Source organism: Geospiza fortis, unplaced genomic scaffold (genome assembly GCF_000277835.1).
Source record: "Geospiza fortis unplaced genomic scaffold, GeoFor_1.0 scaffold488, whole genome shotgun sequence".
NCBI classification, from domain to species: Eukaryota; Metazoa; Chordata; class Aves; order Passeriformes; family Thraupidae; genus Geospiza; species Geospiza fortis.
In genome coordinates, this window is record NW_005054365.1 from 2,085,486 (window position 1) to 2,106,418 (window position 20,933).

At 43.7% G+C, this 20,933-nt stretch overlaps 1 protein-coding gene across 1 annotated transcript in view; it reads right to left on the reverse strand.

Moving 5' to 3' along the window:
* The window catches only part of LOXHD1 (lipoxygenase homology domains 1), a 150,622-nt gene that overhangs the window by 70,036 nt on the left and 59,653 nt on the right, over positions 1-20,933 (reverse strand). Inside the window, exons 14-23 of the mRNA XM_031059646.1 lie at positions 20,139-20,293; positions 16,674-16,834; positions 9,617-9,693; positions 8,588-8,784; positions 8,066-8,258; positions 7,079-7,239; positions 4,054-4,351; positions 3,375-3,529; positions 1,877-2,010; positions 821-969 (exon numbers count right to left, since the gene is read on the reverse strand). Of these exons, the coding sequence (XP_030915506.1) occupies positions 821-969; positions 1,877-2,010; positions 3,375-3,529; positions 4,054-4,351; positions 7,079-7,239; positions 8,066-8,258; positions 8,588-8,784; positions 9,617-9,693; positions 16,674-16,834; positions 20,139-20,293 (1,680 nt within the window). The remainder of the gene's footprint in view (positions 1-820; positions 970-1,876; positions 2,011-3,374; positions 3,530-4,053; positions 4,352-7,078; positions 7,240-8,065; positions 8,259-8,587; positions 8,785-9,616; positions 9,694-16,673; positions 16,835-20,138; positions 20,294-20,933) is intronic.

Sequence of the window (20,933 nt, forward strand, 5' to 3'; positions counted from 1 at the left end):
ATGTGCATATAACACATACCAGAAAGTGTGTACACTGACATATACAGTTCATATTCACAAACACACCTTTCAGAACACAATCAGTAGGGATGTTTCTACTGCAACATCATCTAGAAAATGCAGTAAACTAATAAAAAATCTCATGGAAAAGTCTAATAATGGTGTTCACTCAGCTACTATGACCTCAAGATTTCCAAAATTGAATACTTCCTCCCTAGCTGGATGTCATGGTTTCTTTCCAAAAGAAATAAGTTAAAATGTTGGACTCTCAGCACCTTGCTGAGTGTGTCCCAGTGACCCAGGAGTGTGTCACTGCTCTGTGGTTACCATGCAAATTTATATACAAATGAGGCAAAGTTGTTTTGGAGGACAACAGACACAAGCAGCAAGACGGAGAGTGAGACAAATTTAGGTCCCTTCTCCTTGTCTGGGTGTGTTTCCTCTCTGCTCAGTTTCATGTTGGAACATTTAACCATAACAGTCCATGATGTGAAATGAATGAGATTTATTCCTTAGATACTAGCAACCAATATGCATTTCAGTTCAAAAACAAGGACTGAGCCTATTACCCATCTTCCTAGCCTTGTCACTTAGGGTCCAATCTTGAAAGATTAAATCAACTAAAAATGAGGAGGGTCCACTCCTCGCAAACAAACTTGATGCTTCATTGATGTCTGAAAATTTCATTCTGGGGCAAAATTACTCCCAGCACAGTGAGTAACTGCTCCTGCTCACTGCTAATGCCCTCAGCAGCACTAACAACCTGGTTCCTTTCCAACCCCACACTGGAAGAAATTCAAGGCCAACATATACATTCCACCTTTCTGTTCCAGGCCCAAGGTTGCAGGAGACTGGCCCTCATTTTCTGAGTCTTTCTTTACAAATGCTTCATCCACTGGGACCAGCTCCCTGGCAATCTGACCGTCATCTTCCTCCACTGCCAACCACCGCTGGCATGGAAAGTAATACCTAAAAAATGACAGCAGCACCCGGTGCTTACACAGGACTTCACAGGCTTTAATAACATAAACAAGCACAGATCAGAGGCTACTTGAAGGAAAAAAAAATTGAAACAACAAGATTACTCAAGGCTGAGCAATACCTCTGTTTTCGTCCTTGAGATCTGGTGTTGTGGGAGCTAAATCCATAAATAGGTTAGGGAGCACATACTGCTAAGTGCTGTTTCTGGGCTGCCAGCCCCACATGGTTGATTCATTTTAATTTCACTCCCAGAAAGAGTTCAGTAACTTCAAGGACCTCCAGTCTCCCAGGCATTTTATGTTTATGAAGACTGAACCCATCTTGTCCTTAAGAGTGGTCCCACCCATCAGAGCATTGTGCAACTTTTAAGCATGTGATTTCCAGCAAGTTCCAGCTCGAAGGCAAGCCTATATTTCAGATTTTGAACAGCCCATTCTTTGCTCATCCAGCTGTCTGTGGAAATCATGAGAGTTTGCTTAGATCAGAATTTGCTTTTGGCCTAGATCTTTGCATTAAGTAGAAAGGGCAAATAAAACTCAGAGACTTCCAAAGTGAGGCCTAGAAGGGAAAAGCCTGAGTGCAGCCTCTGCTCCAGGAGGGAGACATGAGCCCATCCCATGAGGAGAAACAGAAAAGAGCTGAGGCTGCCTTCCAAACACTGCTGGTTCCCAAATTACAGAGGTGCTGGGACAGCAAACCCCCCCACGGGTACCCCAGAATGGCCCCACACTCTGTGTCATGGCACAGGGACCACAAGGCTCCCAAGGGATGGCCATTCCCTGAGGAGCTCCAACAACGCCCTCCTGCATCTCCTCTGCCTCCCCACGGCTCTGCAGGCTCCTGAGGGCACAGCCCCTTTCCTGACCCCATGAAAAGGGCACAACAGGCTCCTCACGTGGTGCTCTCTTTGAGGTCAGTAATCTCCACCCGCTCCAGGAACCAGCTGGGGCTGGCGCCAGAGTTATCGTGGCGGATCCGCAGCTTCTTCAGCTCGCCCAGGTCGATGGCTTTGATGGTGAACACGTCTACCTGCACAGGAGGCAAGAGGCAAATGGCTGTGTTTCCAAGAAAGAAGAAAAGAAATGGCCAAGGGTAATCATCTTTTTTGCCATTAAAACGTAGCTATTTGTAAGTTCTCTTTGTACTCTTTGTGTGGGTGTACAAAAATAACTACAGAGCTCTGAGGTCTCCCATTAACACTCATGTTGGGCTCCTACAAGGCAGTGACAGCCCTGGAGCTGCTCCCCCCTTCACTCCTCTCTTTACCTCATCCCAGTTACAGCTTTCTGTAAGTTTAACTCCTTTCTGCTAAATATCATTCCTTTCAGGCTTAGTATTTTCCCACAGATTGAATCTGGAACCGGACAAAAACCATGTTGGCTCCATGGAAATTCTCCTGCTCACCTCTGTGTAGAAGCTTCGAATATCCACAGTTGGAAGGGATCCACAAGGATCACTGAGTCCAACTCCTGGCTCTGCATGGGACAGCCCCAAAATGCAGCCCATATGCTTTATTTCAAATATTTCAGAATTTCTTCCTTTTGCCATTTACCACAACCAAGAGGATCATTTATTAACTGTGTTAGTGTGACAGGATGGCCCTTGTTATCATAACAGTTTAAACATCTTAATGTGATTAATATGTTGGTAGACTTTGGGTTTGTATTCCCCAGAGTAAGGAGCATTACATTTGCAGCTTGGAGCTCTTCCCACTGAATGAAGAACTATGTACAGGTTGCAGTTTCACCAGTGCCAAGCTCATAAATCACAGCTAACAGCTTATTTAACAACCTTAGGGCTCTTTTTTTTTTTGTAGTTGCAAGTTTTCCACAGCTGCTTTTTGTTTCTATAATTTTTTGTTCTTCAGAATTATTCCTTGAAAAACTCCTGGCTATAACAGTAGATTTTTGTTAATTGCTCATAAACTTTTTATAGCAAATACTAAACATGCAAGAGATGATCTTTAATTGGATTGGATTATAACGTAATTACAGCACACTGTGTGATATTGCTTTTATTCCCTGGCTAGTTGGGTACTTAGAATAGTTTTTGTATCTAAATATCTACATGCTTGAACTCCCCCAAAAAATACTCTCCAATATTAATTTAAAGTTTGTAAGTTTTAAGTATTCCTGAAAGGAAGCATTATTACCAGAAAGCTTGCAGGAAGCAGATGCAGAAAATGGCTCCAACATGGAATTGGTATTCAGCTTATTATTCAAATGAATCTCCCCTGGAAAATGTTTTGAGGCATTTTGCTTTATATAATATATTTCAGAAATAAAAAAAAAATTGAAAGAAGTGAGGAGAAAGTGTAGTGAACGGCCAGCACATCAACCGAGAGAGCCCTGCCAGCCTCCTTCTTGCTTGAGTGAGTGGAGTTCATGCATTACCTGTCCTTTCTCAAACTTGTTGAGGTTGTTTGACCTTTTCAGCTGGCGCTCACCCGTGTCTCCTCTTTCCATGCCATAGATGCTCAGGAAGACATTAGCATCTGTCCCAGCTCCCCCCACAGTCCCAGTGAGGACGCGGACTTCATATGTATTTTCTGCAAGTAAAATAGCACAGGCAGGTCAGAAGGACCCCAGAAATGGCCATATTTCATCAAATCTGTGGCTCACCACAAAAGTGTTTAACCCCCAAAATGCCAGCACATAAAGAGTTTGCCTGGAGCTTGTTGGCATCTATATTAAAACATGAGCAGCTCTGCCTTCCTCCAGCCCCTCTCTTTGGCCATAACAGCAGTTACATCTTGCTAAACTCTCAGCTGCAGTGGGGGCCTCTGGGACTCTTGATCCAAGTGCTCCAGATGACCTTTGATGAATCCTATGGGAGTCCTTTAGGATATTCCAGTTTCAGGCTGTCTCCTCTGCGCTCTGCCTTAGCTTACCCACCATCCTCTTCCTCCCTAGCTTGACCCGCCACAGATCCAGTGCATGCCTGGGGCAACGGGGTGGTTGTGGGGGATAAATGGTCCTGCCAAATGTGGTTATCATCCTTCATGGAGAGGCTGGATACACACACACACACACACACACACACTCACACACACACTCTCCCTATGGTATTTACCCTCCAGGTCAGATTCTCCATCAGGCACCAGCTCCACCACGAGCTCCTTATCCCCTTCGTCCCTAGCCAGCCAGCGATGTGCCACAAACGTATAGACATCCATTCCTTCTTCCTCCTTGGTCTCCTCCCCTTCCTCCTCATTAGACTTCTTTTTCTTCTCCGTGTTTTCATCCGACCCCTTTGTTTTGGTGGCCAGGCGCTTCAGCGTGACGCTCTCCAGGAACCAGCCATCCCCAATGCCTGTCCCGTCGTGGCCTATCCGGATCTTGTAAATCTTGCCAACATCTGCAGCCTCTCTCTGCCACCCAGGGAAAGTCAGCACCCAGAGGGATAGAAGACAATCTTAATTTCATAAAGCACTCTCTTAAAAAGGACAAGCAAGGCCTCCATCACACAAAATTATCTAAGCAAGGATAAGAACAATTTCCTAATGCAAGTTTACATTTTCCTTTCTGCTTTACTATTTCATACTTCCCATCACCAAATATCATCTGAACGGATTAAGCTGAAGACATTCAGAGTAGCCATGGTGAGGAGAGGAGCTAAATTCATATTTATTGGGCTCCCTACTTCCTCATTGCTCTCCTTACCTGTATTGTCTCTGTGTTGTCGCTGAAGATGAATATATGATAATACCTCACCAGGTTTTTACAGATTCTCAGTGCATGAGGCATTTTGAAATTAATAATAAGATGCCTTTCATACTCAGCACAGGATATGAACCCAGCAAGAAGCAATAATGGTGTAGTGAAAAGGCAGTTAACTCATATAACGCGATCTCTGACACAGACTGTGGGTTTGGAGTGCCCTTCTCCCTCCTTCTCATCTGGAAAATTAGAGAAGTATTTTCTCACTTTTTTGGTGAGCAGAGAGGATACAATCATTGGTGGTTACAGTGCTTCAGTGGCAGAAGGCTGATCAGTAAGAAGATTTACATCCCTCTAGTCAGCACAGCAGACACAAAACCTTCTTGGTTTAGATTATCTGTCTGGATTACTACCTAATGAAGTTGGATAGAAGGTTTTACTCCACACAATCCTTCAACAGCCCATGACTTGTTTCTGGTGATTGCTTATGCTGTTATGCAGTGTTTATGTTATAAAACTTGCAAACATTTGCTTCAGGCTGAAATCTGGCACTTGGCATGTAAGGTTTTAGTCTAGAAGCGTTTTGTAGATTAAAACAAAATCAATTGCACACAAGATGCTTATCAGAAAACTGAAATTGATCCCACTGTCCTGACATAAAGAATGTATCTTTCCTTACACGGATTTACTCTTAGATTTACTGTAATCATCCTGCATGCCTTGTCCATGACTGATGGCATTTCCTATTATCATGTAGCTCACAGAATCTTATTTTTGCCTGTGTCTTTTTGTAAACATTCATATAGTGAAAGAGATAGACGATCTATTTATTAATGCTCCAGAGCTTCTGCCTTGTGTGCTTATTAAAAAAATCACAGAAATGGGCATAATTTTCAAATCTGGCAATAAATATCAGAGAGAGGATATAAGCAAAGCTAAGTAAACAGAACACTGTACATATGGCTTTATTATAAATCTTATATTGGCTAATAGCTCTTACTCATAAATTTTAGAAAGCTTATTTCCTTTAAAATCAGAGAAACTTAATCTTAAAATTATAGAGAGTTTTTAAAAAGCAAACATTTATAAGGTACTATTCATTTCAAATCCCCAAAAACTCATTAAAAATATATAAACATCAGTAACTCCATTCAGTAAAGCAAGAAAATGAGGCAGGAGGAGGTGAACTGATCTCAAAAACACACAGTACAAAACTGGTGAAGCTGTGGATAAAGGCACCTCCATTTGTCCGCTGACAGCAGGAAGGATATCCCAGTCTTGATGATTCAGGGGACCTTCAGCAATTAGCTGCAAGCTTAGCCGTGCTGAGATGGATCCAGCCTCTGTGGGGCTGCAAATTCTCAGGAACACTTAGGCACTGCTGTGCCAAGTCTTGTGCTGTGAGCACATGTGGCAGATGTGCCTGAAATCCTGTGCCCACCTGCGCGCTCTGCTTCACTGTCCAGATGTTGGTCTCTCCTGCCCTACAGAAGGATGTGGCTCTGACAGAGCACCTTGTCTTTGCTCTGATCCCACATCAGGGCAGGTGCTAGGACCATTCCTGTCCTGCAAACCATGGTTCCTCTGGGCAGAAACCCCAAGCTAACAAGGCAGAAGAGAACATTGGTCCCAAAGGGAGAGGATGCCTGACCACGTTGTGATCCACACTTGCTGGGCAGCCTAATCAGCCCAGGATTATCTTGCTGGATTATACAAGACCTGGCTCATTCCCTAGAGTTTTGTTGGAGGTGCCTCAGCCCTTTAAACACTCCCTTTGCTGCTGGGCTGCTCAGAAAGAGGTGTGGGCTCTGCAGTATAAACCTGAATTTTTAAAAAGCTCTGAATTCTGACCATCCTGATACCTGGAGGGCTGAGCTGTGCACATTGAGTGTCAGGGCTGTGCAGGGCCTGCTGGGACAGTGTTACAGGCACTGTAAAATCCATGGGGCATTCACACATTCTCAGGAATTACAGCTGCAAACCTCTGCAGGGCTGACATCTGTACCCGTAGTTAATGGTGTGTGTGACCACAGGCAAACCTGGGATTCCTTCTACTCTCATACAATGGTGTTTTCTTTTTCCCCCAGCTACACAATGAGAATTGGCAATAACACGTGGTCAGGCCCAAAGTTTGAAGTCTTTTGAGATCCTTTTGAAAGTAAATATAAACAAATACTGCTATTAGATCATAAATTTCAATGACACCTTTGCTAGTAGCCCCTAAGAAGATAGAAGCCCCTCGACAAAACACAAAACCGCATAAAGAAATAAAAAGCCTTCCAAAACTAAGGATAGAGGACAGTTGATACTGCCAGACATGCAATTTTCTTGAAAAGTCTTTTTTTTGTATAGCTGGGCCAGTTGCTCTGTTGATGTCTCAACTTTGGCTGATAATTTCTTTCCCCTTTTAGAAGTGGCAGTGACTGCCTTCATCATACCTTGAAGATATCTGTGGCTCCCCTTTCAAAGTTGTTGGATCTGTTGTCCAAGATGATCAATTCCGTTTTGCCAGTCTCACCATAAATCTGCATGAAGACGTTGGCGTTGGTGCCTGCGGCTCGCACGCCTCCAGTGACTACAGACACCTCATAGTTTATCACTGGTCCAAAAATAAAGCAATTAAATCAGCAGAGAAACTCAGATAACAACATTCCTGGGGGCTCAGGTTTGAAATTAAATTACCTTGTCTTAACAAATGTCCACATAGCCGACCATTTGCTCTTATCCGAACTAAATGTGAGATAACAGAACTCTTCACTGAGGACTAACCTAATAGCTTTCCTTTTACAAGTGTTAGCCAGTGTCAGGGGGGTGCAAAACAGAGCCTTAAAAGGGAATTTTGTTTCAGGACTAACTATAGAATGGTTGAATGATCTCCTTTGTACAGTGCAAGGGAGGGAGGTGCAGAGAGCAGGGGAAAACCACAGCATTCTTTCTCAGGACCCAGCAGCAAATTTTAACTGCAGCCTTAAAACAAAATGGGTCTACTGATAAAAGTCAAGTGGCCAGTAGGGATTTGGCACTTAGTTATCAAACAGCTTCTCCCTTCCAGGAAACAGGGCAATAAAGACAGGATGGGGCATGTGCTGGTGTGTAAAGAGAAAAAAGTACTGGGGCAGATAAATGTAGAAAAAAGAAGAACCCACTGATATTGCAGTGAAGAAGCACATTGTCTTGTGCTGTGTTGTGCTGCCCAGGATGTAAATTTTTCATATGGTCTCAAGAAATGGAGATGAAAATCTCTGTAATGTTTTTCCAACTCTTTCAGAAAACATGAGGGGAATATTTTACTTTCCTCACAAATATAAGCCCATAGGAATGGTGATTTTTTTGGTTTTATTGTCTAAGACAGTGGTGACCTTGCCCTGAAGGATGGGAGCAATACACATTTAGCCCTATCTTTAAAGCAGCACGTGTTCTCTTACATTTCTCAATGGGCAAAATCTCACTTGGGTAGACTTCCACCTCCACCCTGCCATCAGCCTCATTCTTGTCAAGCCACCGGTTGCAGGGGAACATGTACTGCCTTCCCTGGACTGGAACTGTGATCTGGACACTGGCCAGGAACCAGCCGGACCGCAGACCCACGTTATCGTGCCCAATCAGAATTCGGTTGATCTTTGGAAAAAGCAAACAAAAACCCAGAGGGCAGGGAAAAACCCAACACAACGGAATTTGCTTAATGTAAAACAGTCTCCTTACCCTGGCACGGTGCTCTTCCACCGTGTTCGTGTAAATAGTTAATATATGTATTTAGCTGCAGGCTTAAAACACTCCTCACATGCCAGCATACACAATACACTGGTGTAAAATCTATGTAAAATGTGCCTCTTAATATCCAGTGTGAATGTCAAAGGCTCTTTCATCACCTTCAATATGGAATGTTATTTTGCTCCTGAATTCAGGCACTTGCACAAAGTATAGAGCCACCTGCAATTGATTCTTACCTTTCCAATATCCATCATATCTAGAGTAAACTCATCCACTCGACTACGTTCAAAATAATTGCCTAGATCATTATCAGAGACTAAGAGAAACTCTTTGCTGGAGTCTGCTTTTTCACCGTAGAGTTTGATGAAAACCCTGGAATCTGAGCTGGCACCGGGGATATCTCCCGTCTTCACGCTGATGTGATAACTGACATCTGGAGAAAGATCGATGCACAAAACACAGACAGGTGAGTGGCACTGCCAGTGCCCAGCCAGGCAATTGGCTTCTAACAGCTGACAGGGGAGGAAGGCTCCAGATACAGACACAGAAAGGGCCTTGCCCTCCATTCATGCATCCAGCACCTCAGGGCCATGCTGGAGAAGCTGTCACACCTTGGATTTATTAACCGAAATAAAGAAGAAATCCAATAGGGACACTGGTAAGCATAAAATATTCTGTATGCCTTCCTCTCACTGTTAGATGATTACCCACAGCATAAAAATGCACTTAGGCAAATGGGATTATTTCACCATTTTTATACTTAACAATTTAATTCAATAACTTTGACCTTCTTTGTATTTTTTTTTTTCTAAACACAACAACCTGCACTGTGCAAGCACCATTTTCTAAAGAAAATTGTAGCATTGGAGCCCTGGTTCTCCAGAAAAGGACAATATAATATTTTTCGTGATTTCCTTCAGAGAATGTCATTATTTGGTGGCATTTACTCTACTAAAACAGTAGCAATTCAAGATCCTTCAGGGAAAGATATAAAAGAAAGCAGTTCTTAAACAAATCACAACTTTAAAAACCTTTTCTTTCTACCTATATAATGTTGCAATTATGTTCTTTTGCCATTCATAAACTAGAATTTAAGAGTCAGAGGCATTTCTCTCAGCATGACCTACTGCAGCTTCTTGCATAAGAATGGCAAAAAAGGCCCAGTAGATTTACTGGGAACTGACAAGAATTATTAAGAAGAATAAAGCAAATAAACACATCCATGTACAACTAAAACCCAGACCTTTTTTCCAAGCTAAACTCACTTTTTAGCAGTGGTGACTCCCCAGCAGGCACTAATTCTCGGACAATCTGACCATCGTCCTCATTTTTGTCAAGCCATCTGGTTTACAAACAGAAGTAAGTTATCTTTGAATAATTAGCACCTGTTAGACCTTTCATAATCTACATTGGCTTCACACATAGCCCATATCCACACTACAGTCAATAAGATATTTTTAGAGGGCTCTGTATCTCTGTTGTCTTAGCAAGGACTTGACCAGACCATACGGCAGCCACATTTTAAGTCTCCATTTTCCCAAGAAGAGGGACTGTGAGAGCTCTGCTCGCAGTAGATAAGCATCTGCTGCGATGTCCATCTGTCTGAAAAGCACAAGCTCCACAACCACAAGTTATTCCTGTGAACAGGCAGTCTTAGTGTCTTGAAAGATTTGACCTTCGATGACCAGAAAGACTTGCAGCCTCTACTACTGAAGGGAGGGGATGAATTGTGTTATTCCCATTTTCGGGGCTGGGTATGTGCAGGCAGCTGGCATCAGCAAAAAGGAAGGATTTGCAAAGTTTCTCAACTCTAAAGACACAACTAGGCTAATTGAGAAGAGGAGCTGGGCACAAAGCAAACTGTAGCGTGACCTCAAAGGAAAAAAAATTCTGAAAGGAAAATCATAGAATCATAGAATGGTTTGGGTTGGAAGGGACCCTGAAGACCACCCAGCTCCTACTGCCTGCCATGGGCAGGGACCTTCCCCTATCCCAGGTGGCTCAAAGCCCCATCCAACCTGAGCTTGAACACTTCAGGGATGGGGCAGCCACAGTTTCTCTGGGCAACCTGCGCCCGGGTCTCACCACACTGATAGTAAAGAATTTCTTCTTAATATCTTATCTCTCTGCCCTCCTTCAGCTTAAAATAGTTTCTGCCTTATCCTACCACAACATGCCCTTTCCAAAAGTTTCCTCTTAAGTCCCCCTCTAAAAGGCCCCTCCCAAAACAGAGGGGAACTAACTGCTAGCCTGGCAACCTTCAGAGCTACTCCTTCACAATCAGGGTAAAGGATTCACAGCCTCAACCCCATCATGTGCCCTACAGCAAGCATTGCATGAAGCAGCCAGGGCCCTGGCAGAGGTTTGTCGCTTTCCTCTCTCCACCCAGGCTGCTGCAGCACTCAGTATATTCCTGTAAGCATCTGCTTGGGGTCAGGTTTCCCACAGTGGTGCTGTGAGAGCAGGAGCAGTTCCCAGAATGCTCATTGTTCCCAGGTGCACATCTATCTGCAGCAGCTAAAAATACTGCTTCAAACCAGCAGGGGCGAGAAAAGGACAAATGAGCACTCTCAGCCGGGTCATGCAGAGTATTTAAATGGCTCCAGAAGCAGAAGGAGTAAAAACAAATCCCCAGAAACTGTTTCTTTTTAAAGGTGGCCATGCTGGAGCACAGCTGCTTCTGCACAAACACATGGAGCCCATGTGCCCTGTGAGCTTCCCATGGTGTCGCTGTGACACAAACCTTGTCCTTGGCTGACCCGTGTGCCAAAAAGGAGGGGAGCTCACCTCCCATGGAAGCTTCCCTCTTTCACTTTGACAGTGAGTCAGCATGTATGGAAACCTGAAAATGACCCTCACAACCAGGACCTGGGGACATGAACAAAGAGAGCTGCTGGGAGCTGGATCAAACCTAAGGCACCTTGCTGGTTAAAAGCCAGCACAGCTCAAAGTCATCACCAGCTGGACCAGATATTTTGGAAGACCCAGGATGGTATGTCTCCAATTCATCCATATGAAGGAATATTACATTTTCAATCTTCTCCCCTCTCCTCCCACCCAGAGGAAAACAATAAGCAGAAAGAAACCATGCAAAAAAAAAAAAAAAAAAAAAGCCAGCACCAGGAAAGAAATCCAAACATGAGCTAGAGCCAGTCTGGAAGCACGAGCAGCAGTGTTCTCATGCAAAAGGGGTGCACAGGAGTCCCACCACGCAGACACACATCTCCAGCCACAGCTTCCCTCTAAGCTTTGGGAGGTTGTTGTGTATGCACTCCACCCAAATTCCTCCCTTTCTCTCAGTAAAGCAGGTGGCCTTGTGCAGGGCTAAAAGCTCAGTTGGTCAGCCTAAAGATGAAGAGCACATGGACATGTGATCACACGAGCACCACGTGAGGGCATCTGATATGGTGTTGGGCCTCAGAGGAGGCTGAGGGGTGTAGTGGGATAGAGGAGCAGAAAAATCCGTGGCGAAGACCATGAAACTGATGACAAGAATTGAGCAAGGGTAGATTGCAATAAGAGCATGCTGAGACATCGCGTTGCCTTAAGAAGGGAAGCCTTTATTGATAGTTTGGGGCTGGGGTGGGATGGGATTATTTTACCTGTTAAAAGTGGTCCTTAATACCTTTGTCTTATGTAGCTCTTGATGCTGGCTGAGGTTTCAAATCCTTGGACAGGTATCCAATGACTAGGGGATCATGTCATCCCAAAAGTCAAGATGCTTCTGTGTACATGGATGTTAACTGGGAGGACCCACAAAATTCAAGCCATCACCCCAGGACCACTTCAGGAAGGCAGAAGTTCACAAGGTAGACACACTTCTACTCTTTTCCTTCTCTTTTTTGTGCCCTGCAAGATGCTGTTTCTGTTGCCAGTGGACATGCGGCTGTTTTCTGTCACCTTTGCCACTGCTGACATTTTAGGGGTATCTGGGATAAATCTGAGTGAATCTCTCCTGCACTGAGGTGGCAGGATAAAAATACCTCCCACAAGAAACAGATCCCTTTGTGCAGCACAGCAAATGCTAACTGCTTCAGCAGTGAGGACAGAGGAGAAAAGCAAATCAGAAAAGCAGAACACACCCTGAGATAAAGAAATTCCCTCTGCCAGTGTTGGTAGATAGTGATGGCAAGGGAAGGGGCATATCTTGGGCTGGAAGAGGAAGAGGGAGGTTGCTGGAGGAGGAGAGAGAGGTTATCAGCAGAGGTGTCTTTAAAGCTCCTTGTGCTGTTTCAGCCAAGAGAACAGCCAGGAGTGGCAGCAGCACTATTTTCTGGAGAAGATTAGTGACTGAGGGAATATTTGGATGAGCAATGCCCTGCATCCCTTCCTTTCATTACATATGCATCAATATCCTAATTTCAGTTCAGTGTAATTCCAACAGCATATCACTGAGCAGCAGATTGAAACCAGGGGTTTATATTCTTACCCCAAACACAAAATGGATTGACACATCTGGCTGCAGAAAATAGAATATTTCAGTGCAGCACCATCATATCCCTGGTACAAAAGGCATGTCAAAATCTTTTATTTTATCAGAGCTCTATATGAGTTCAGTGAACGTAATTGACATGCCACTGTGGATTTTACAAGAGTGTAGCCATGTCCTGTGTCACATCCTTGGTTTAAAGAGATGCTTTATGACCAATATAACTCAAAGAGGACAGAAATATGACATGAAAGCCACTTCAGAATTTCTAGAGGATCAGAGATTCAGGTGACCACTAGAAAAAATACAATATGATATCATATAAAGCGTTTGAAACCCAGCTTGAGTGCAATTAGAATGATTGGCACATCCATTAGATTCAGAGGCACATATGTATTTGTGTGTGCCTTTAAATATAACCTATATACAAAAATGTGTAAAAAGAGATAGACATCTCAGTTTATTTTTAGGCAAGAAAAGGAGGTTTCTCTGGCTCCTTTGTATGATGAACATTTTTTTGGCATTTGATTGAATAAATGTTCTTTTGCAGGAGTCTCCTAGTGCATCATCCCATTTGTGGTCTGTTGTTCTTCAGAGAATTAACAATGTTCCCTTATGCTTGTGCTGGAGACAAATTAGGATGGTGGGGGCCGTATGATTAGAAAAAAAAAATTAATGATGTATCACTGAAGATTTCAGTGGAGTTGTAATGATTTATAGCATGTAAAATTCTATCCTATCACGAACTCACGACTTTGATTGAAAATTCATTTCTTTCTGGTATATAAATATTATAAAAAATAGGCTAGTTTAGAGCCTGTCAGGTAGTCCATTCCTGGACTTCCAGAGATCTTTGAGGAGAAAATGACACCAGAAAAACTCAGTTCTGATCTTCAAAAAAGTTTGGCTCCATTTCTGAGGCAAAAGTTGAACTGCCTTAATTTTGAGCTTTGCAGCAGTATTCATCATCACTGTACCTAAACCACACCAGGTACTACAAGGTATAAACTGTTCAGTGATGTCACTGAATGATTCAGTATTCAGCTCCTAAAAGCATGGATATTATAATGCCATGTGGTCGTAAGGGAGGAACAGTACTGCATCCAAGTGATGTACTAGGAATTCTGCAAATAACGCCTGGGGAAGTAACCTGCATTTACTTCTTGCAAGCACGGATCAGATGACCACTTTAAAAATCACTGACTCTAAGCCAGCTGTTTAAAGAGTTGAAAGCACAGGCCTGGGAGTCGTTATTTCTCGATGCTCTTCCTGAATCTGACACAAACTCACAATTAATCCACTTAGCTTCTCTTTATCTCTGCTGGCTCCCTTGTACAACAAAGCTAGTTCTTCTCACAGAGCTCTTGTGATTGCTAAATGATAGATGATCCTATGGAGTCACAGAAAAGATTTCAAATTAAAAGGCAAAACATAGTTGCGTATATAAATATGTAAATAACAAGAACAGAGAGATTTTTACAAGTTCTATGCAATGAAGATCTATAAGGGTATGTTAAAGATATTAGCTAGAGAGGAAGCTGGTTAGGCTGCTTTTTGATAGAGTGTCTGCTCCCATGTGTGTTGCAGCCTGGTTTGCACAGGGGCAAGGAGCCTGTGGAGGTTTCTGAACAGGAGAGATGTGTTTCTGGAGCTTTCTGCACAGGTGAGATGTGTTTCTGCTGGAAGGCATTTTGTCCCCTAGCTGTCTCACAGGAGCAGCTGAGTGTCACAAGGTCAATGGAGTAGTTTTCAGTATGAACCCAGCAGCAAAAGGTGTTTTCTCCAGACCATGAAATTGTGCTGCGTGGAAGAGTGGAAGGTAATCAAGTCTTGGGGATAGAGGCAGTGAGAACAACATGTCTCAACAAGCAACAAACAACAACAAGCAGAAAGAGAATCTTCCCTGGTGCACCCCTTGGATGGAGTCTCTAACTAACCTCACTTGCATTTCCTCTTCTTGGACAAAACTTTTTCCAACCTCTTGCCCCTGTGGAGGCGCGTGGAGCAGGACTCCCTGAGCTCCAGCCAAAGCAGCGAGGACATAAGCTGTCCTTGGCCTACAGGAGTGGAGAGCAACACCCAAACGCTGCAGGCCATGGAAGTGTCTATCCCTCCCCTTGGAGGATGCAGTGGGTGAGCACCTTTGCCCTCAGATCTCTGCAGAGTCCATGACGACACCCGTACACTGCGATGGTGCCGCAGTCTCCCGGGAGACACCGGCACCAAAGGGAGTGAGAGGGAGCAGCTGTCCCTGTGCTTGGTGGCGATCAGTCATGTCACCTTCTCAATCTGAGAGGAAAGAGATAATGCTGGCACAAGGACAGCAAATAGAGCCACTGGTGAGCAACACTGGTGTCACTTGGGAAAAGAGACATTTAGAAAGATGAGTGGAATTCCGTTGCTTGGTGACCTGAAGCCTGAAGGTACACCATGAATGTTTTTGGGGATAAGATCTTGGGTTTTTTCTCTCAGTCCTTTTGCCATCCCTGGCCTGAGGGGAATGCCCACTGGTGTTTCTGATCAAGAGGTACAAACTGAAGGGGAAGGGAGTCACTCTGAGCTGATGGAAGACACCCAATTTAGCAGTCACATAAGGATACAATTCAAAAATCAAATCTCTAAAATGAGCCAGCTGCTGTGTGCAGTTAGACACAGAAATATCTCTGAGGAGCCTGAGCAAAACAGCCCTTCACATGGACACTTCATGTCCAAGGAAAAACCTGTCTAGCCTGCCTGCTTAACTCAGTAAAACATATGGTTGTTAAATATGATCAAAAGGCAGCAATGAGTATGTGGCTGTTTGTTCCCTGAGAAGGGAGACAGTGGCTTGCTTTTCACAACCAAGATGACATTGTGTCTGCTGCTCCGTGCTGTCTCCACAGTGACTTTGCTCTCTGATGTGATGGGGCTTTAGCAATGCCAAGAGGCTGGGGCTGGCTCCTGCTTTGTATTTGGCTCCCCTCATTATAGAGGAGCTCTTTCAAAGAGACAAGTAACCAGCTTAGGGGCTTTACCTTTGTCTTCAATTTAAAAATAATTGTGTTTGAGCTTTACAATTCCACTTGTCCCTGGGAGATGATTTTGTAGAATAGGTACATGGTGTTGTTAAGTGGAACTCACTGGATGTCCCTCCTATGGGGTGGACATCCTGAGAGGGTGAGTGGGAGTGCACTGGAGACAGTCTTTAAAGTATTCACCCAGTTCTCTCTAGTTTGTGCTGCAGTGGTGAGGCAGACCCCAGTTAGTGCCAGGACAGATCATGCCTCTTGTTCCTCACAGGCAGCCTCAGTACAGCACATTTCTTTTGGCCACTGGATTGTCTAGGGAAGAGAAGACTACACTTTTATAACTCACCCACAGGGGTAAGCCACAGCCCTCTGCCCTAACACTGTCTCTGTCTGCAAGATGTACATCTCCCCTCATGCAAAGAGCTCTCGAGATGGCAGCATAAAAATTTTGCATGCTCCCAACACAAAAATAGCATCCCATTGCTCTGAGATGGGATGTGCATGTGAGGGACAAGAACCTCGTTACATGCAGTAACACCAGCAGATTGCAGAGTGTGTTTCTGCAGCAGGCAATTGCAGTGAGACTGGGTGTGGTACTGGAAGGTTGCATTTTGTCTTTTGGAAATTCTCTGCATTACTGAGCTAATTGCTGAGAAGTTCACAATCCAGATTGCTGGTCATTTGGTAAGGGGAGTTAACTGTATCTTAAACCTCCCAAAACACACTCTTTGCTTTCAGGCTTAGCAAAAAATAAATGAACACATGAATAAATAAAAAGGATTAAGCTGTGCTCAGAAAATTCCAGTCATGGACCAACGACTAGGCTCTTCAAAGTCTGGCAAATGCAGAGACAGAGACTTAATTTGCAAGCATTGTTTCCAGTACCTGTAGCAGGGGAATTCCACAGCCTCACTTTCTGGCTGTCCTTCTTCCCTCACTATCACTTTGGCAAGGTACCAGCCACTGCTTCCTCCTTTGCCATCATGCCCTATCCTCACCCTCCTCACCTGCTTCAGCGTTACTGCTTCAATGAAGAATTCATCAGCCTTTGAGGAGGAGAATAAAAAAGGTAAGGCAATATTTCTCCTTAAAAGCACACAAACAACTCAAATTTATTATTGCAATCAAACCAACATCATCAGCACGCTGCAAGAAAATTCTTGATAGGATGAAGGAGAAAGCATGAATTTACCAAAGAATAAAAAGAATATTTGTGCTAGATGTGTAAGGTTAAATTTGTAAATATACGATCCACCAGCACTTTAAATCTGCCATGTCATTGCACACCCTCCACAGCTGTAAAAAAAAGATAATTTGATTATTAAGAAATTCATACAGAGAGGCAGGAAATCCAAGTTCAAACCCCTGCTCAGACATAAGCTTTCTGAGAAGTAAGAAGCAGGTCACTTCAGACCAAATCTATGGAGGTGTTTGGAGGTACAGCTCAAAGTCATTACACTGTGTTAAAGTCAGGCAGCATTGACTACCCAGCACAGTTTAAACCCTTTTAATTCCCTGGCATGCCAGTATGGGCAGGGCTGCACAGGGGTATTTCCAGCTGCTCCATGAGTTGTGTTTGGAGGGTGCTGTGAACCAAACCCAGCAGATAAATACCCTCCATACCTCACAAGAGACATGGATTTAATATATATTTTTTTCCCCCTGGAAATAGGCTCAAATAACCAACGCACAGATTAGCTCGAGGGATGGCCCCTCAAGAACAGAGCTCTGTTTCCCAAGAGCTGACTGGCACCAACAATCCCTGAGGGATGAGGGAAGAGAAATGCATTAAGACAGCAAGTTACTCCTCTGGCAACCAGGCCAGGCAAAAGTATCTGTGGCCCATGTACAGACGCACACACATGGCACTAGCATGGTAAATCCTGGGTGTAAACACACAGCATATCTGCAGCGTGTAGCTCAAGAAGGAGGCATGACTGCTCTGGTGGCCATCTGGATGAGATGCCTTGCTTAGGTAAGAGGTAGAAAACCACCATCTTTTGGTTGTTCTTCACGTCCCAAAAGCACTCATGGTGGTAGCATATATCCAGCTAGCTCCCAGGAAGCATGGTGGCAAGGCAGTATTTATGCAAATGCTGAAAATTATTAAATAATATAATTTGTTAAATAACATAAGAAGTATGTCATCATTCAGGACTCCAAAGTCACCTTTAGAATGAAGACAGCTAAGCATTTTGCCACTGGTTAAAGTGCTAGTGATGGGCTTACCTATGTCAATGCTACTTACACACTCAAAACTGCTGAATTGGAGATTTAAGGCATCAAAACCTCACTGACTCAGTCCAAGTCAATATAATTTAATTCATTAGTCCTGATGCTCACCTTACTTATTAATGGTTGATATAAATTAATGAGTAAGTAACTAACTGGAACCACAACAGGGCAAACACTTAATTTAGAGGCATCTTTAAATCTTACTTTCTACACAGGCTGTTAGTTTGCATCTGCAGGCAAACTTTTTAAGCCAAATTGGTAATCAACATTCTATTGGTTTAAGTGGCTGTAGATTAGAGACCATACTGACTTAGCAACATTTCTTTTTAACAGGGCATCTGAGTTAATCAGTGTAGATATACTCATTCAGCCTCTTGAATATATGAGCTCTAAGTTTGTCAGGATCAATTCTTAAACAACTTCCCATTCATTCACCAGCTTTCAGCTCCTTGTGCCAGGAGAGCAGTTTTCCTCTAAAAGGCTCTAGTTTGGTTTATGTCATCTGCATGCTATTAATCACACCATTTGATTGCCAAAACTATTTTTCCCTTTTTATCCTCCTTCAAGTTGTGCAAGGAGAATACATAGCTAACATAACATAGCTAACTAGCTATGCAAGTTAGCCTGCAACTTATTTTTGTGTATAAATATCAAAGAATCATCACAGAACCCTAGAATGGTTTGGGTTGGAAAGGACCTTAAAGTGACCTGACATGGGCAGGGACACCTTCCACTAGACCAAGTGGATCCAAGTCTCATCCAGCATGAACATGGACAAGGATGGAACCTTGTCCTATAAAATAGCCATTATCTGCATTTAAAATATTTGTATTCTCTGCAAACCAAGCATATCATCTTTCTTTGGAAAGGCACTGAAACAGTCTTCAGCACCAAAACGTGACTCATTTTGCTAACATTTTGACAAAACAGGCTTCATCAAATGACAAAATGCTATCCTTTACAGCTTGGATCTACCTTTTAAAACTAAAATATCTATAATGTCAATGCATAGGCAAAAAAGAAGAAGACGTTTGCAAAGTCCATTTATGCAAGCATATATGATTTAGAAGCAGAATGGACCCTCACACTGCCACATTTCCACAGACAGATCTTGAAAGCACAAGAAATTCTTGATGAAAGTTCCTTTAAAGTCCAGAAGAACTCGGTGATTTCAGTGAAGAATTGGAAATTCTGGACACTCAAAGGCAAATTCAAAGTGCTAATGCATATTTCAGAAGCCTAAATTCAACGGTCTATTTTGAAAACGTGACCTCCTCTTATCTTCATTTTCTTTCCACTCTGAACCTTCAATCAAATAATGACACAAGAGATGGGAAACCTGCAGAGTTCTGTGATCAGATTCTCAAAATCTCCTTCTGGAGATATTGATTACAATTTACCAGTCTAAGTTGGACCCTAGAGATCCAAAATTGGATACATATTAAGTAGCTTGACCCTACAGATCAGATCAGCAAACTATTTGCTTGCTGATACTGCCAATGCTGCAAGGACTTTAACTACTGTTTGACTTCTTCATTATCTCCAGCTTTCCAGAGAATAATCTCTGTCTTTATTTCAGTCCATTTCCACCCCCCTGCATTCTGGACATGGACAGACAAAAATATGTAGAAAATAAGACATAAAATTGAGCGCAGCACGGTTGAGGGAGACTGGAGGAATTACAAAGGAAACATGTTAGGCTTTGGGTTCTGACTTTCACATTAAATAAGATGCTTTTTTCTGCCCCGGGGAGTCAAATTTTTGCTATATTAGATGGAAGGGAAAAGCCTCTCTTTTACTCTTGGAAGATTTCCTGGAAGCATTGCCCAATCTGAAGATGCAATTTCAGCAGTCAGAACTTAGCTGGGAGAGCAAACCATGAGACTCTTCCATGAGCACACATCGAGCAAGGGCACACTGTCCCCAACCCAAGCCTCCCTCCAGCTGCAGCCTGTTACGACATTCTGTCAGCAAGATTCATTTCTCCCCACTTCCCTAGCCCGAGCTGGCAAGGAAACCACCTGAGTTTGCACACACACACTCAAAAAAAAAAAAAAAAAAAACAAAAAAGCCACAAACGAAAATTTCTGAAGGGGCAGAAGCAATGAGTAGAACTCCACTGAAGTTGTTCTTATTGACGGTGTTGATGCAGTTGTAGAGGACGCGCTCGCCTGTGTCCCCCTGGTCACCAATGAGGCACACGAAGACGTTGGCGTCCGTGCCACTGCCACTCACCGTGCCCGTGCACACCGTCACACGGTACTTGATCACTGGGGAGACAGAAACCACAGAAATGACCCCAGAATGATCAGGCACATGAAGTATTTGATCACTGCGGAGACAGAAATCACAGAAATGACTCCAGAATCATGAGGCAGACGAAGATGTTGGTGTCCGTGACAGTGCTGCTCACTATGCCCATGCACACCGTCATGCGGTACTTGATCACTGGGGAGACAGAAACCACAGAAATGACCCCAGAATAATGGCAGACACTGAGGCAGATGAAGATGGTGTCCATGCCGCTGACCATGCCCATGCACACCATCATGTGGTATTTGATCACTGGGGAGACAGAAACCACAAAAATGACCCCAGAACAATGAGGCAGACGAAGATGTTGGCGTCCATGCTGCTCACCGTCACGCGTGCACTTGATCACTGGGGAGACAGAAACCACAGAAATGACCCCAGAATGATGAGGCAGATGAAGTGTTTGATCACTGTGGAGACAGAAATCACAGAAATGACCCCAGAATGATGAGGCAGACAATGAGGCAGACCAAGACGTTGGTGTCTGTGCCGCTCACCGAGCCTGTGCACACTGTCATGCGGTACTTGATCACTGGGGAGACAGAAACCACAGAAACGACCCCAGAATCATGAGGCACATGAAGATGTTGATGTCCG